Here is a 16,824-nt window from a genome sequence, read left to right as displayed (position 1 = left end):
TCTGGAAGGGTGTCTTGCTCCTATGTAGGAGAGGTGTAGGGGCCTTTTGTTTATCTGTGTCCAACAAGTTCTTCCTCATTAGAATGTTTAAAGTTGTTTATTTTGTATTAATTTATTATCATTTTACTGAATAGCAATGTATTAATAATGTACAGGTTTCTATTGCCAAGAGTCTCAGCCTTAGTCTTAGTCCCAAATAGGCCCCTTGAATCACCAGGTCTATAGGACAGGAATTTCCAAATAACGTGTATTTTACAGAATGCATGGTCCTCTTTTTGTTCTTTGACTTCATGCAATCACTGGATAAGCCAAATAATGCACAATGGTCACATTAAAACTGTGGTTTCTTTTCTTGCTTGTGAAAATGCTAATATATTGTCAGTACAAGTTTTTCACCCAGTGTATTTTATAGTAGGTCTGTTTTTCTATAATTGTTGGACTGGACCAAGTGAGTATACACATTGTTTTGTAAAGTATGATAGTAAAGCAGCGTTCTGTTTGGAATCTTTTTTTTTTAAGCTTTGGAATTCTGTGTTACCTCACCCTAGGATATTAAGTGTGCACTGGTATCAAACCTATTATTTTTGTGGCTAATGAGTCAACCTTCCACTTAACCTTTGATAACTAGTGGAATTAAATTATTTATAAAAAAATCCTAATGCCTTCAGTTAAAACATTTTCATATATATGTTTTTGCATTAATCATGCTTTCTTTTCTGTTTCATGATATAAAAGTTGTAATGCCCAATTGTCATCCTCACAATGCCAAATATGTCACTTAAAAAGGTGGTAGCCGTACTGGTTACCATCATAAAATGCTTCAGTGGAGTGAGATCATTTCCTGTTTTAATGCCATGAGGGGAAAAGAGATGTTGGGCTGCCTCTGTCAACCAAGTGTATGTGTCTGTGTGTGTCACACCACCCATTGCAACTTCAACCACATCCCAGGGAAACCTCCTGCACAGATGTGGCCATCATGCAATTTCCACTTTGTACATGGTTGCTGCACTGTTGGCCCACAATACAAAATTGAAATACTGCTAATGCAAGACTTTCTCTATCTGCCGAGTCTGTCCTAAACTGCACTCATGCAGTTGTGTCAGAAATAGTGGACAGGTTAAGTAAGTAGGCTGATCTCTGTCTCCACACTGTGTAGTCACAACAAACAGAGAGTTTCACCATGTGGCTTATCTAGTAATGAGTCTCTAGTTACCTGGAACCAGTCCCCCGTCAGCACCGCTTTAAACCTTTAGGGAAGTTGAGCCAGAAGGGCCATAATTAGAGAAGTACATGCAAAGGAAGCACAAGAAAGCAAACACAAAGACAGAAGGGCAAAAGATAATGCACACTCATGTTTCCCCTTTTGTTCCGACCAACTTTGAGTTTTTGCTTATGTTGAACTTCAGGTCGATCTATGCATCGTTGACTGGGTACAGGGCTAAACACGGACAAGAATAGAACACAACAAGGTTACTGAGCACAAAGAGTCAAAGTGCATCTTGTTTACTTTTTCTGCATACACACACTAGCCACAAGCCAAGGACACACCAAACAGTGCTTAGAACAAGGTTATTCTTTTAACTTTAAAGTCTCAATGTGTAACTTTCAGTTTGTGTTGATGCTAGTGGCCACTTTGGACAAAACCAGTAGTGTTTTTACAACAACTGCTTACAACAAAAGTCTTTTCTTCATGGTGCTGTGTTGCCCACTGTATTACATTTGTGTTAGCGTTATGGGAAGTTCGTATAGTCGCGATGAATGTTTTACTCAACAAGAAAATTGTTGATTTACAATACAAGAATAAGTTACAAATGCATCAGTAACTTAGCCTACTTTGGATGCATCTTGAGCTTAACCGGATATTACTGGCATTGTGTCGAGCCACAGCATTAGGAGCTTGTTGTAGCAATAAATGTGATAATAACTTAGATTAATATTGTGCATGTGATGAAACCCATGGAAGTTTTACACAAGTAATGTTACAGGGGGACAAGGAGAAAGAAAAGAGTAGTCTTACAAAAACACAGACTGGAAAGCATTAAAACGTCCGTGTTAAATGGGAGGGGGACGTAATATAATGTAGGCTCTGACATACAACCACATAGCGCATTGTAAAGTTATTTTCACGCTTCGCACTTAATCTGAAATGAATCTAATATGTTTGGTAGATAAATACATAACTGTGCCTACTGATAGTGTTCAAGTTTCCATCTAAATGCAGTGCAAATTTTTGTTTTGTGAATATTAGGAGTTAAGCACTTGCTAGTTTTGTCAGTTGAGTGTCAGTAAACCACTGCAGAAGAATAAGGTGCAATGAGATGAGGTAAAGAATGGAAATCAAATCTAACCTTAAACAATGGACAGCCATGTCCATTGTTTCATTTTATATTTGTTTGTATCAATTTGAAAGGTTATAGTCTCCTCAACACTCCACACATCTGATTAATTTGCTGCAATTTTCCGCCTCTTCAGTTGAGTGGAAGCTTAAGTTGTGTTCACCTACTTCATGCAAACTACTACCACATTCCATTCACACCCAGAGTGTGGAATTTCCAAGGTCAAAGTCTGAAACACGCCCCCTGAATTCAGATATTTAGAGTTGGTGAAGTTGGACAATGTTGCAGTTACGCCGAGCTCAAAATCCAACATGGCTGCCCCATGCATCAACAGTAGTGAAAGCCTTAGTAACATACAGTTATAAGCACTTCTGTCTTAACTGTTTCTCACTAAATCAGTCATACATACACTCCCGTCCAACTTCTATCAGTGGACATGTTGCTACATGTTCTTATGCAAAAAACACAGTGTTGTTATTAACTGGTCTTGCTAACGATGGCTAACCTGGTGAGAGCCAACAAACAAAAAAATCTAACTTGTAAATGGAACGCAGCCAACTCGGATGTAGTCTATATTGACGACGTTTCATTTCGGCCGGATGCCTTTCACCTTCTGCTTTCTTTTCTTTCTCAGATCTCTCCAAAGTAAATCCAGACAGCTAGCTATACTGTGTCCAATCTGAGTTTTCTGTTGTACGACTAAAACAACCTTTGAATGTACACAGAGTTGTGGAGTAACGGAATACATATACCGGCATTACGTATTCAGAATACAGATTATGAGTACTATATTCCGTTACACTTACAAATTAAATAGTTGGTATTTAGAAATCAATGGATTCATGAGTTTATTTGCTGTATAAATAAATTAGGGCAACTGCACGCATTTTCAAGCCCCAGAAAGAAAACAAAATAATAGCTTTTTGTGTGATCACTGATTGAGGTAGAGTTATATTATAGATTATAGAAGTTATCTCACACAACGTTTTTGTCTTCATTGATGCTTATGGCAAGGAAAAAGCTTAATGTGGTTAAATGTAGGCTACCTATAACAATGATCAATGATTAACACATTTCTCTCTCATATTGCTCCTCAAAACCACTGAAAACAATAAAAAAAAAGAGAAATTTGGTGATGATTGATTGTTGTTTAGGTACATTAGATCTCTTTAAGCTTTTTCCCATAATGACTTACGAAGCCCATGAGAACCATAGGGAGTCAACCCACAGCTGCTCACATTTTCAGCAGGGCAGCCCCTGATAAAACGCGTAATGTCGGATAAGGTCCATAATAATAAGCCTCTAGGTCTGATTTTTTGACAGTTTTCAGTGGTTATGAGGAGCAATATGAGAGAGAAATTTGGTATCCTTTACCATTGTATAGGTAGGGACTATATTTAACCACATTTTTATTGATTTGCATTAGTAAGCTACAATGCAGCATCTTTCGAAACATGACCTACGTGAAAGAGAACAAAAACTGAATGGTGATTGTACCCAGCACTTTTGGAAATGCACTTCCGAATGCGTCACTGTCCCCAGCCCATTTCAAACCAAACTGACGCCCATGCCCAGAGCTGTTGAAAGACTGACTAGCACCGTAGGACATGCTAGTTTACGTTAGCTTACATTCTCGTTTGTGGTAGCAAGACTGTGGTTAGATTTTTTTAGTAGGCTATGCAGTTCGGGACTACAAATACAAAAATCTATCTGCTTGTGATTAAGCCAGTAAGAACAAAAGAACACACTAGAATAGGCATGTTTAGTAAGCAGTATTTGATGGCCGCATTCCTACACTTATAAATATATCTATATTATATAGATATATAGATAATGCAATTCAACATGTAAGTAATCCAAGTACTCATAATATGTTACTCAGATTGAGTAACGTTGCGGAATACGTTACAAATTACATTTTTGGGCATGTATTTGCATTCTATGACAGAATACGTGTTGAAAGTATCCTTCTCAAAACCAATTGTTCACATGTTCCACACGTTGCTATTTCCGGCGCTTAGAGCCACCCTAAAGGATTGTGATTGTAAATCCCAATAAACCAGTTTTTCTCCCGTCCCGTAATGTCATGTTGACTAGCCAGACCCTTATAAGCAGCACAAAGAAGTTCTGGCCTTTGTTTTTGCATTCAGGTTAAATCAAGTTCATTTATTTGAAGGTCTAGCAAAGCAAGACTAACTTGGGTGTGAAGTCATTCCCAGCTCTGGCTTCTGAGTTCTAATGTAAATGGAAAAAACTATACGTCATGATGTATTTGCTAAGTCTGTTTCAATTTCTTTCTTTTTTTAAAAATGAATACACCAACTTTAAATTGTTTTAATACATATATTTCAAGCTAAAAGTTACAATGTTTCCACAAATTGAAAAAGGGGACAACAAAAGTGGATGAAAATTCAATTCATGGCTTTTGAATGTTTAGTTTTGTACTGTTTTTGGCCTGTTCAAAAAGGTTAGAAACATTTCTGTGGAATCTTCAAATTAATTCTTGACAGTAAGTGTTTTCAACCCACTAGCTTTTAGTTAGGGAGCCAAATGCTTGAAATTCAGACTCTGTGTAGAATCTCCGACTTTCTGTTTAATTAAATGGTTGAAATGTAAGCATTAGTAGGTCAACGCTAAGGCTAAACAGGACAGTGTTTTTCTCTCAGACCTCGTCCGTCATCTGCTTGTCATGGGCGAGAGTTGGAAGTGGAAAGGCTTCCATCAAAGATTCATACCACTGACCCCCTTGACGTAGTCCCTGAACCAAACAGTGTTGCACACATTACTAAGCAGAACAGTCACTTCCCATGGCAACAGAAAACGGAGAGAAAGAGCGAGAGACAAGGGAGGAAGACAGAGAGACAGAGAGAAGAGGAAAATACCCATTTAAGCCTTTCAATATTCATGACATTGGAGACTGTGCTGGTTCCCATAACGTTTGGGACATTAAACCTCCAAAGAGACTCTGAGGTGGGTGTCATCCCTGCTAAACTCAGGGCCCCTGTATGAATCCTGGGTGCAAAACACTGAGAATTCATGTTGAATTTTACTTCCACGTTGTCTTGGAAACCTGCCTGACAAGAAAGAAAGAAAGAAAGAAAGAAGTGAAGAGGAGAGGAAAGGAGAAGAGCCGCGTGTGAATGGAGGAGCTCCCCATTTGCGGCGCCAGGCAGTCTGCCCGGCGGGGCGACTGATGGAGCGGAGCGGAGCAGCGGAGGAATGTAGGAGGCACAATAATACACAGCTGGAAGGAGTGGCAAGGAGGCGCCGCCAAATTGGCCTGTCCCGGCTCCCCTAGAGCTGCAATCAGGGTTGTTAAACTGAAAATGTTGGTTATATGAAGTCATAATAACAATTTATTCAATCAGAGAAGACAATTAGGTAGAATTAGGCTATATGTGCTTAAGGACCCATTATCTTTTATGAATGTCCTTTTAGTAATACATGTAATAAAACACGTGTCAAAGCCAAATAACAATTCACTGAGGGCATGCTGCAAAAATAACATTGTAATAATAGATTCCCAAAAACTCCCTATTCACTTGAACACATGATACCGGTATGGAAATGTGATATAATTCCAAGTTAAGGAATAACAAATATTATTACCTACTTTTGTTGAGTTTTTATTTTTTTGCTCATAGTTAGATTCCTGTCAGTTCACGTTTTGATTCGATTTCCCCGGTGAGGTAAAGCATGTTTCTTCGTCTAAGCAGGTGGTTCGGCTTGGGATCAGCTGTCACAGCGAGCGTCACAGGAGTGATCAATACAAGCCAGGCTGTGCATAATTTTGCATCAGTGAATACGAACGGCACTAAATATGCAATACAATCAAAGGTGGCAAAAGTACTCACTTCCCGTACTCAAGTAGAAGTACAGATTGTGTTCAAAAATACTCTGGTAAAAGTACAAGTACTGATTTAACTTCTTAACTCAAGTTAAAGTAACAAAATACAGGCTTGGAAATATACTTAAAGTATTAAAGTAAAAGTAGTCTTGCGAATGACAAGCATGTTTTAGAGTGCAAGCTGAGAAACTTCAGTGGACATGGAAAAAGGCTCTTTATGCCATTGCCTACATTTTAAATAGCTGTCTGCCTATGGGCCTAAAACATCCCGTATGTGATTATTGTGACAGAGACTGGGACTCCTGGTTAATAAGATCCTGATTGAGTAGCAAGATATACATTCAATTGAGATTCTGTGAGAATTCACAGAGCCTGTCTGTAATTTTTAATCTTTCCCTTAACATTTAAAGGAATCTACGTAAATGTGTGTACTCAAATACGGCTTCTGGAAAGAAATTAAAAGGATAAAATGTGAATTACTAAACAGACATTAAGGAAGAAGTTCCCCATACTTTTAGAGTTGCACACAATAAAGGTAACTCCACTGAAATGATTTGAAACTTGTTAGTGAGGACTATATTAGGACTGTATTTAAAGCTAATGCTAGTTTCCAACTTCACCAAAGGTGTGTCCGACGGAAACAACTTCTCTCTTTTGAGGCTTTATCACAATCAAGCCACAGTAGGCTAGCCTATAAACATGAGCGTGGGTAGTTCTAACAGTTCCAACAGCCAGGTGCTGTCTAGCTAACAGGTGAAGCACCCAAACAACAAAGCTAGCTAGCTAACTTTTAAATGTGCACGAACTATAGACCAATACAACAGGCTTAACTGAACTGACAACACAAGTTATATGACTTACAGTTCTCAAAGACGCACACACATAATCTCAACTGAGTATCCTCTGGATAGCTGGTCTCTTTTTATTTTCTCTCACTTTTCTCTCCGTGTGTCTTGCGCGCCCGCTCGCGGTGTGAGGCGCGTGTCCGTGCTAATCTCCGACATGCACTCACAATCACACCTGATGGACGACCTTTTGTACCAAACTAAAGTAAGGAGACAATTTTTTTTTTAAAATGTAAGGAGCAGAAAGTACTTGTACTTTGTTATTTCCCATCTCCGAATACGATGCTAATCAGCCTGCTGTATGTTAATACATCATCGCACATCAACCAGCACATCTTCAAAAGACGCCTCTGTATGGCTGAACGTGAATGTAATTGAGACAGACACACACACACCTACGAACAGGCAGGCAGCTCACCGCAGCGCACACAGAATGAGACACGCCTTTTTCTCGGCTCCGTTGTTGGGTCGGTGGGCAGCGGGCTGCTGGTGATTGACCAGCTTCTCTCCCTGATCTGTCAGCCGGCTGGCTTGGCGCCTCCCCTCTCTGCTATAAATCTAGGAAATCTATTCATTCCTTTCACACCGAGCCTGCTGAAGTAAGAGGAACTGTGAGGCTCCGCGGGATATGTTGACAGACTAGAATTCTACATTTCGGTTTATATTCCCTCGCTAATTTTATATTAGAGCAGCTGTTGCCGTGTTTACTGCGCCGTGGTATAATCTCAAATACCTCCTGCTACCAGTAACGCAATTATTTGATTTTCTTTTCCGTTGCCTCTTCCTCTGAGCCGTTGGTTATCTAAGATGAAGGCTGTTACTCCGGTCCACCCCCAGGACTCCTCCTCCACCAGTAGCCAGCTCTCCGTGCACTATCTGTCGAAGCAGAGCCTCAACATCGCCCGGTGCAGGATGGAAGAGGAGGACATGTTCTGCCTGCAGTACGACATGAACGACTGCTACAGTCGATTGAAGCGCCTGGTGCCCACCATTCCACAGGATAAGAAAGTAAGCAAAGTGGAGATCCTCCAGCATGTCATAGACTACATCCTGGACCTGCAGCTGGCCCTGGAGACGCACCCTTCTCTCCATAAACAACAGCCACAGCGGACCGGGACCTGCCCTCCCCCAGCCTCCAATCCCAGCCGGACACCGCTGACGGTGCTTAACATTGACCACCACCAGGTAAGCTTTAATCAGCGGAGACAACTCTCCACTCCTTGTTTCCAACGGGACTTATCGGGGACCCCGATTTACTGTATCTCCCTGTGCCAGTCCGCCGTCTGACAGTCAGACAAAGCGCGTCAAGCCCGGGATGTGTCATTGTCCTTTGAATGTTAGGTGTGTGTGTGTGTGGGGGGGGATGAGGGTGGGGGGACACAATCAAAATGCTATACACCTCACATCACAGCCTTTAAAAATCATGCGTAAAAACGCATATGGCGTGGGTTAGATTGCGCACTTGATTGCGGGCTTTATGATTTGCATGACAATGACAGTGTGTGTCAGAAGCCCACCTTATCCAAGGATTGGTGAAGTACCTCGGGCTGCAGCCCACTCCACTGCGCACAAAAAGGGCAATTTGTTATTCAGCAGCCTATAAGAGAATTTATTATGGCAGATATAGCCGGCTACTTTTCTGCTGCTCTGCTGTATATCATTTATTTGACAGGGTTCTAGGCCTTGCTTTTTTTGAGTTTTACATGTTTATTTTTCTTCTTTTTGTAGAGGACGTCAATAGTCAAAAAGCCGGAGGACTCTATTTTATGCCGCTGAGATACACGCACTGGTAAGTTGACTTTAATTAACATTCGTCAATATTTTAAATGTCGGTTTTGTTTACAATCAGAAGTTTGGTTGCTGTGTTTTTTTCTAAAATCATGGATACACATCTGGCCATAGAAAACACAATCAGTGGTGGTCATTGACGTCCCCATTAACTTGATTATTGCAGCCTATATGTGGTGTAAAATGACAATCTCAGTGCTTTGGGGAGGCCACGACATGTCAAAGAAAAAGAATAATTGAGGAACATAAAATTGGCACAGACCTCAGAGGCAGCTGTGCTTTGCGCAATAACTGTCACTGGTGTAGCAATCTGGGAAGAAGAGAGGGTTAAAACCTCAGCTTGCCCTCTCTTTCATTCTTACACACACACACACACACACACACACACACACACACACACGCTCGCTCTCTCTCTCTCTCATTTACTCTCTGTCTGTCCCTCTCAGTACTGTTCTGGCTTTAATGTTAGATGTATATAACTGAATCTAACCACACCGTATAATGCTAAAAGGAAGAAAGAAGAAAACAATGCAAAGACATAAAGTATAAAAATGCCACAGAAGCCATCTCTAAAAATTCTACATTACATGTGCTAAATAAGCGCAAGTAATTGCAAATAGAACAAAGGAGTTATTACTCCTATAGCTTTTGAGCCGGGGACCTCTAGAGTTACAGTAAGACACTCACACAGTCTATCTGAGAGTCTGGGCCTTGCCTGAGGGAGCTGTGGGGTTGTTGTTTGACCTGGTTTGTTTTGGGTTGTTGATCAAGCATGGCCTCTCTGTTTTGTCGGTGGCGCCAGGCAGTCTGGAGCTCTGCAGCTCACCCCTCCCTTCCCACTGCTATTCATCCCCTCCACAGGTGTGTAGGCTGCACAGAGCCGCTCCAAAGCCAGCAAAAGCTTCGCCAGGGACTCACACCCAACTGGAGGCACAATCACAACGGGATTTCAAAACCGCTGTGAGGAATTCAACCCAAATGAAATCACTATTTATATCAGCCTTTTTTTGTTTTGTTCCATTGAATGAGGAGTCAGTATGTAGACATCTCTCTATCTTCCCCCTCCCCCCTGTTTAAGTTGCTTGCTCTAAATTTACTTCTTGTCACTTGAATATTTTCTAATTAGAGTGAGAATATGGAATCCCCAACGCTGTGGCGTTTATGTTGGAAAACCTGTTGTCAACAGCTATGAAAACTGCTTGTGAATTGTGCTTAAAGATTAACTAAAAATGACTCCAGTTTAAAGCTTTACTAAACTGCGAAAAAATCATTGTACATTTTTTGGACATCTATTGTTTAAAATAGATGATTTGTGTTCAACAGGGATGTCATCCCTGGAATTATAAGATGTTTGATATTGTAAAGAAGAACAATTCTGATTCGAGACAATTAAGAATGTACATATATAGAGACAAATGTTCTATAAAAGTATGTGAAAGGAAGACTTATATGCTTAAAATAGACTATTGTAATTATAAGATATTTTTATTAAAACCTTTCTTTTGTCTTTATGTAAATATTGTGTTTAAACTTTGAAGTCTTTAGTGAATGAACGTGGTTATGCTCTGCCAATAATGGCCTCACATGATATCAGTTAACTCTTTGCAGTGTTTTTTGGAATAGTTCAATATGTAGCATGTCAGGCTCATTGCAGAGGTTTCGAATGTGCACTGAAGCAGCCCTACCGATGTAGATATGTGTTTCCATATGAGTTATTTTATTATTTGCCCTGCTCTGCTTTCTCTTGAATTATTTTGTACTCATTAACTATGACAACTTTGACCCGCTTGGAGCAATGGGTCACTCCGCTGTTTGATCTTTAAAAAAGAAGAAAAAAGTAAAGAGGCCCGAATTGATTCTGTTACATTGCACTCTTGTTAAACATTACATCTTGAGAGTTACAGCACTTCTGGCAGTGTTTACATAGCTTAAAAATCACTACAAAACAATGTATCTGTTATTTTTTGTGCAGTCAGAGCTTCTCCTTGAGAGGTTAATGATTGACACCGGAAAATCATTCAACTTTGGTAATGAATTGATGAAACGTGTGAACATTAACAGACTCATTTTTGGACAACAACCAATTGTATTCCGACAGGTAATGTCTTTAAGTAGTCTGCAGTCGTTAATGTAAAGAGGAAGAAGAAGAAGAAGAAGCCTTTATTTTTCATGACATTGAACACCGAATTTACCTCACCACCCTCCTGCCAGTGTGAGAGGGCACTTGTACATTACTGTCAGCTGCACTGTTGGACTTGGCCTTCACTGGCTTGTGAGGAGTTGTCAAAACAATTAAAGTTTCCAGGAAGAATTGTGTCGTCTCAAGTTTTGTCTCAAGGGGCATGTGTCCCAATGCTGTCACATTAAATGATGAAGAAAAAGAGGGAGGTGCAGGGCGATGCTACCATTCTAAACATAACACAGTGTGTGAGTTTTAGAGAAAATAAAGGGTGGATAAAGATGTTCAAATGTTGCAGACATCATCTAAGTCCCTAAACCTGTTTCACAGGATTTAAGGATTAAGCCTTTTGTTTCAGGGCTTTTATTAATTCCATTACAAGTCAGATTTGTGTCAGACTATGAAACCGGTATCATTCATTTTAAATGGTAAAATGTAAAGTATATTTTCATGTTCTAGCAAAAGCAAACTGCAAATAATGTCTTCATGCGAAATGGACTGTTCTACATTTAGATGCTTAACTCTCTGAGGTCAAAGGGCATTTTTTAAATTTCTTCTTAAATTCCCAGTTGAAGTATATTTGCCTATTACTGATCCCAATGCGTTTCACTTCAAAATGTTCAGAACAAGCTAGCATTCTGTAAAGTGAGACCCAAATTTGTTCCCGAGCAATGTGAAAAAGAGACCATTTGGCCCTAAAGCTGAAACAATGATGTTCCCTATTTTTTTTTGTTAATTTCTCAAATCCCTTGTGAAAACACACCTAAATTCAGCCGTGTTTGAAATTAGTTTACAAAAGTCTTGCGTTCACTATGTTAGCGTAATACATGAAAAAAATGTCAAAAACGAAATTTTGCAATATGGCTTTTTGAGCAGGAGTATTGTCAAACGTCGCTTGGACTAGCCGGTGCATCTTTTGTCCTCAGAAGGTTCAGGTAGAATTCTTATTGCAGTTATACTCTTTAAACACAAGCATATTGGTGGTAAGTTATAACAGTAATGGAATTGGTTTGAAAAATACTTGTTTTGCAAATTGAAAACGGTTTATGAAAGATACTCTCAATGGAAGTGAATGGTGGTATTAGCTACCAATCTACTTTTATTCGTCTCACGGACACTGTAGAACTTAAATATGCCTCAGTACCAAGTATAGAATAGAATACTATTTATTTGGATAACTAATAATATTTATTTGGCTAATGAATATGTCAGAATGTAGAACCAAATGGGAATTCACAGCATTCAGGTTATCATCAATTTACATTTTTTGGTTTGGCATTCAGCTGATACTTTAACCCTGAGTGGTAAACTCCACTTACTGATTACCAAAGAGCCGACAGATAAGTTCTCACCCTTCCTTTTAAAGATATAGAAAAAAAATGTCCATCAAGGAAGTAACGTATCCAACACAATCGCTAGGGCATACAATTGGAAATAATATTCACACTTTTAATTGAGGCCTCATCAGGTTTATATGGAAGCAGCTGTGTTTCTCAAACCTTCTAAATGTTTTAAAGAATTGGAGAAAAAAGAGAGAGAGAGACTGATTTATATGATAATTTTCATAATTTATGATGCTTTTCAAGTGTCAGGAAAGCTTCATTCTACATTATTTATCAAATATTTTTCAGATTTTCAAGTGCAAATGAATCTGAAAACAATTATACAATGTATCCTGAATACCATTACTGTAATGAACTTCACCTAGACAGCTGTCAAAAATAACTGTCCATGCATGTATCTATCTCACATGTATTAATTACAGTGAGTGTGCTTCCTCTCTTCTTTCTTTCCCACGGAGCTGCAGTTTTTTTTCTTTTAGACACACTGAGCCTCCTTTAGTTTTCCTCACCTCAGCCTGGTAAATGTAGGTTAAAGCAGCCGTTTGACATAGACAAGCTCAGCGACAGAGACACCCTGTGGGTGCTACAGACGCCTTTCTGACACCCGGCTCCACCGTGGCCATCTGAGGATAAGCTGGCAATGCAGGCCACCTGTGTGTGTTTATAGTCCACAGTGAGAGAGCCGGGCCTTGCCGCCCTTGACAACCACTGTCCTTGTGATGTAAAATGTGTGTGCATGAGTGATAAAAGATTTTTTTTTTAAATGGAAAAATGTGGACAGGTGGCCAGCTTGACAGTTAGACCTTCCTGATATGATTAAAAGATATTGTGGTTCTCAGAGACAGCACAAAATGGGCCTGACAATTCAAACCAGGCTTCAGCAGCCATGACTGCACAGAAAATGACAGCAGCACCAATTCATTTTTATATATAGATAAATTCAGTGATGTGGTGGGGATAAAGCCATTTAATTCATCACATTCTAACCAATGTATCAGTAAAATGATGTAACCATAAAGGTAAGAAATATTACAAAAGTAGTGATGCATTGTCATACCCACCATTTGAAGGACAAATCTTGACACAGACAGATTTTTCTCCCATCTCATGATCATTTTAGCCATGTCTTCAATAAAAAATTCTGCTGTGTTAGCTGCTGTCCAGCTACTCTTTGACAGTGTGTTTACAGAAAGAAATATTTTAGGGTTATTGGGAGAAAATACATTTAGCTACAGTATAGAATGCAAAAAAAGTGACATTTCTTGGCACATACATGTACACATTGCACATTACATGTACATCTACGCACCTATTTTATCCTATTTAATGATTTTTGATGCAAAATAGTGACATTTCTTGGCACATGCATGTACACATTACACATTACATGTACATCTACGCACCTATTTTATCCTATTTAATGATATCCTATAAAGCCATGTTTTACTCACAGCTGCGGTGTTACAGTAATAGTGCATGGATACCGGACAGGACATTTCTATTACAGCTCCATGATCTGAAGATTTCATTCTCTGTGTTAGTCAACACCTAAACTGCTGCCATCCCCAGGTACATTATTCATCTCCATTCTTATTATACTTGGTAGCTGCCATATGTTGACTCACAATTCCCACTGTCTTGCTAGCTACCTCAGAGGTGCCCAAACCTGCATATCTCCAGCATTGGCACTGCAGGAGTTTCCAAATAACTCCTGTTGGGAGTGAGACAGCAGTGCAGAAGCAGGACAGAAAACGTGTGGGACTTGTACAAAAGCGTCATCGTCTCTTTCTACTTCTTTTATTTTTACACAAAGCAGAAATATGTTCAGGTTGAATTCCTACCTATGACCTTCCTCTGCATTTGTATATACTCCCTTATCTAAAGTGTGAGAAAGCATCACATCCTGTTTGATAAGGAGGCCCAAACCAAATTGGTCAACCTGTTTTCCACCCTTGGGCTACTGGCCGAGGGAGTGGACGCACCTTGTGACCAGTCACTCGGAAATGTCATCATGAACACAGTAACATTATTATCAAAACAAGGAACTGGCAGGCCTGCAAGTGGAATCCAATGTTTGCACAGGTGTGTGTATGTGTGTGTGTGTGTGTGTGTGTGTGTGTGAGTGCATGCATTGTTCTCAATTGTGTGCCTGCATCAGTGTGTTTTTCCTACATCTTCAAATGACATTTTTGCAGAAAATTACAACGTACATCCTAAATTACAAGAAAGGTTTAGAAATTTCGGAGACTCAATATTTTGAATTGAATCTCGCTTGCGCATCATGTCCCATTTATTTGTATCCTGTTCTCCCAGGTGAAACTACCATCGCTGATTGTATCCATGAAAATAACTACTGAAATGTTTGTTTTTTTACGTTCCATACAGGAGAAACACACCAGGTCCTAATTCCACAAATTTGCACACCGTGACACAAACACATAAAACGAGGAGGCTCTCCACCGCCTCTGCCTTGAATTAACCTTCTGCATATGTTAAACTGCAATAACAGGTTTGTCTGTCGTGTCTTGCCTCCCTCTCTCCCTGATTTAACTCCACATTACGGCGTTCCACGGGGGCCTATATCCCTGCGTGTTAATCACTGCTCTTCCCGGTGCACAGAGAAATATAGAGCGGGTGCTTGCAGAGGAACAGTGAGGACGAAAACGTGCTCGCTCTTGGACACTACTTGATTACTGACTAATTGGTCTAGAGTGATTAAATATCTCATGCTTCTCACTAATTGCAGCTATTTAAAGCAGCTATTAGCTTAAAATGCCTGCCACCAACAGCCGTTTACTCATAAACAGAATGTGAACTGCAGCAATTCACCTGTACAGCTCCGACTGGAAAACAAGAGTTACAGACTCACAGGAAGCTACAACGAGACATGACATCCTTAATATTTAAACTCTTCATTTTTCAGAAAGCCAGTGAACACTTTATAGAATACTCTGCAGTGCTTTATATGTATTTTGGAATAATGAATAATCTTTTTCCCCCTCCTGCTATTACAAATAAGTAACAGATGTACATTTTACTTGTGCCTAATTAATCACAATTATATTTTCCACATTCGTATTGCTAGTGATAATTGATGTGTAATTATTTATTCATTTGGGCTGTGTGTATTCATGATTTGACTTAATGTGTTTTTATATATGAGAGAAAAATATGAAGAAACAATAATCTCGCTGTCGATCATTTGTTCTAATTTAGCAGCCTCAGTCAACGCTGTGCACTCCGGAACCCTCAAGGAAGAAGGATGTGCACACGCACTCAACATGAGCCTGGAGCAGCCATCAAACACATTACAGGAGAGTTAATGTGTGTACACCCACCAGTTTAGCTTTAGGGAGGACCTCTTTCATGGCAACAACTAACAACGGCAGGGGTGAAAGAGAGGAAGATGGAGAAAAAGATGCAGTAAGAGAGGAGCAATAGGGATAGAGAGTGTGAAAGAGATAGAAGGAGGGAGGAGGGAGGACTTGGCATCACCAGTGCCAACTGGAACTCCCAGGAGACAGGCGATGAATTACAGAAATGAGATCTCAGACAAATGCCAAGCTTTTCCAAAGAGCATTGAGAATGGCTGCCTCCCCTGGAGAACACAGTGATTAGAGAGGGGGAACCAGGGGTCTGCCAAGCCCCTTAAAGGATCTGTGTGTGTGTGTGTGTAGGGGTGGTACTGGGACAACAGCCATGTCACAGAACATGACCCTGAGGTGCACCCATCATGCAGCCAATATGGCGAGTTAAATACGGTTGCTGCATCAGAGCGGAATGGCTCCAACTGCCTCAAATCAAACAGGTTTCTGTTCATCCAATGAGAATTAATTAGGCTTATTTTATACCTTTTTTGCCTCGTTAGAGGAAACAACGTGCAGCGTTTCCAGAAGGATACAGTATCTCTACTCAGGTACAGATGCTTTCCAGCAAGATAAAAGCAAGGGTAATACAGGCACATTTAGGATGACAGGACAGGCTAAAACTCATTCAGCTGCATTTGTTTGAGTTCCATTTTAAATCTTTTAAGGATTTTTCTGATAATCCCGGAAGATTTTGGTATAGCAGAATTTAGCCCAAGAGTAAGAGTTGCAGACATTATGGCTGAAAAACTATGAGGTTTAAAATAATTAGATTCTGATTTAGGCCTACAGCTAATATTCTCCTTAACAGATTCTAAATCATATTACTACCTTTATTTTTGAAAGCATGATTTCTAATGAGAAAACCAATTAGTTATTTGCTAGATGTTTTGTAACCAACTTTGTATTAAATTTAACATAACAAGTAGGGTTATGCAGAGATGCATTGACTGCAAAGGCTCATGTGGGCAAATTACACAAAAAGCAAAGAAAATACAACAAATAAGCAGCCCAGGGTGCAGACCCAGAAACAAGCTAAAAATATACTAAAAAATAGTAGTAGTAATGGGCAGCACATTGCATGACTACCAGAGAGGTCACAACTTTAGATGGTTTACATC

General features: G+C 39.8%; 1 protein-coding gene and 1 long non-coding RNA gene across 3 annotated transcripts in view; one reads left to right on the top strand and one right to left on the bottom strand.

Moving 5' to 3' along the window:
- Positions 1-2,579: 2,579 nt before the first annotated feature.
- Positions 2,580-16,824, bottom strand: part of LOC117946471 — a 22,661-nt gene continuing 8,416 nt past the window's right edge. The window contains exon 3 of the long non-coding RNA XR_004657037.1: positions 2,580-2,716. This is a non-coding gene — a long non-coding RNA (uncharacterized LOC117946471). The remainder of the gene's footprint in view (positions 2,717-16,824) is intronic.
- id4 (inhibitor of DNA binding 4) lies at positions 7,454-11,127 on the top strand. 2 transcript variants are annotated; one of them, XM_034874646.1, is made up of 3 exons: positions 7,454-8,213; positions 8,556-8,604; positions 8,757-8,771. In XM_034874646.1, exons 1-2 carry the CDS (start codon positions 7,836-7,838, stop codon positions 8,562-8,564), a joined length of 387 nt encoding a protein of 128 aa, XP_034730537.1. In that variant the 5' UTR covers positions 7,454-7,835; the 3' UTR covers positions 8,565-8,604; positions 8,757-8,771. The 2 variants fall into 2 exon arrangements, with proteins under 2 accessions (XP_034730537.1, XP_034730536.1); XM_034874645.1 differs by lacking the exon at positions 8,556-8,604 and adding an exon at positions 9,673-11,127 and having other exon boundaries at positions 7,470-8,213; positions 8,757-8,817.

Source organism: Etheostoma cragini, chromosome 6, assembly GCF_013103735.1.
Source record: "Etheostoma cragini isolate CJK2018 chromosome 6, CSU_Ecrag_1.0, whole genome shotgun sequence".
In the NCBI taxonomy this organism is placed as follows: domain Eukaryota; kingdom Metazoa; phylum Chordata; class Actinopteri; order Perciformes; family Percidae; genus Etheostoma; species Etheostoma cragini.
Note: the sequence above shows the minus strand (reverse complement) of the source record. Positions and strands in the feature narration are given on the sequence as shown.

What these genes read in the sequence shown, in the direction of transcription:
- id4 (XM_034874645.1), top strand. Translation starts at nt 7,836, where the DNA reads ATGAAGGCTGTTACTCCGGTCCACCCCCAGGACTCCTCCTCCACCAGT. An exon ending in TTAACATTGACCACCACCAG is followed by an intron (nt 8,214 to 8,756) that starts GTAAGCTTTAAT and finishes TTCTTTTTGTAG; the next exon opens with AGGACGTCAATAGTCAAAAA.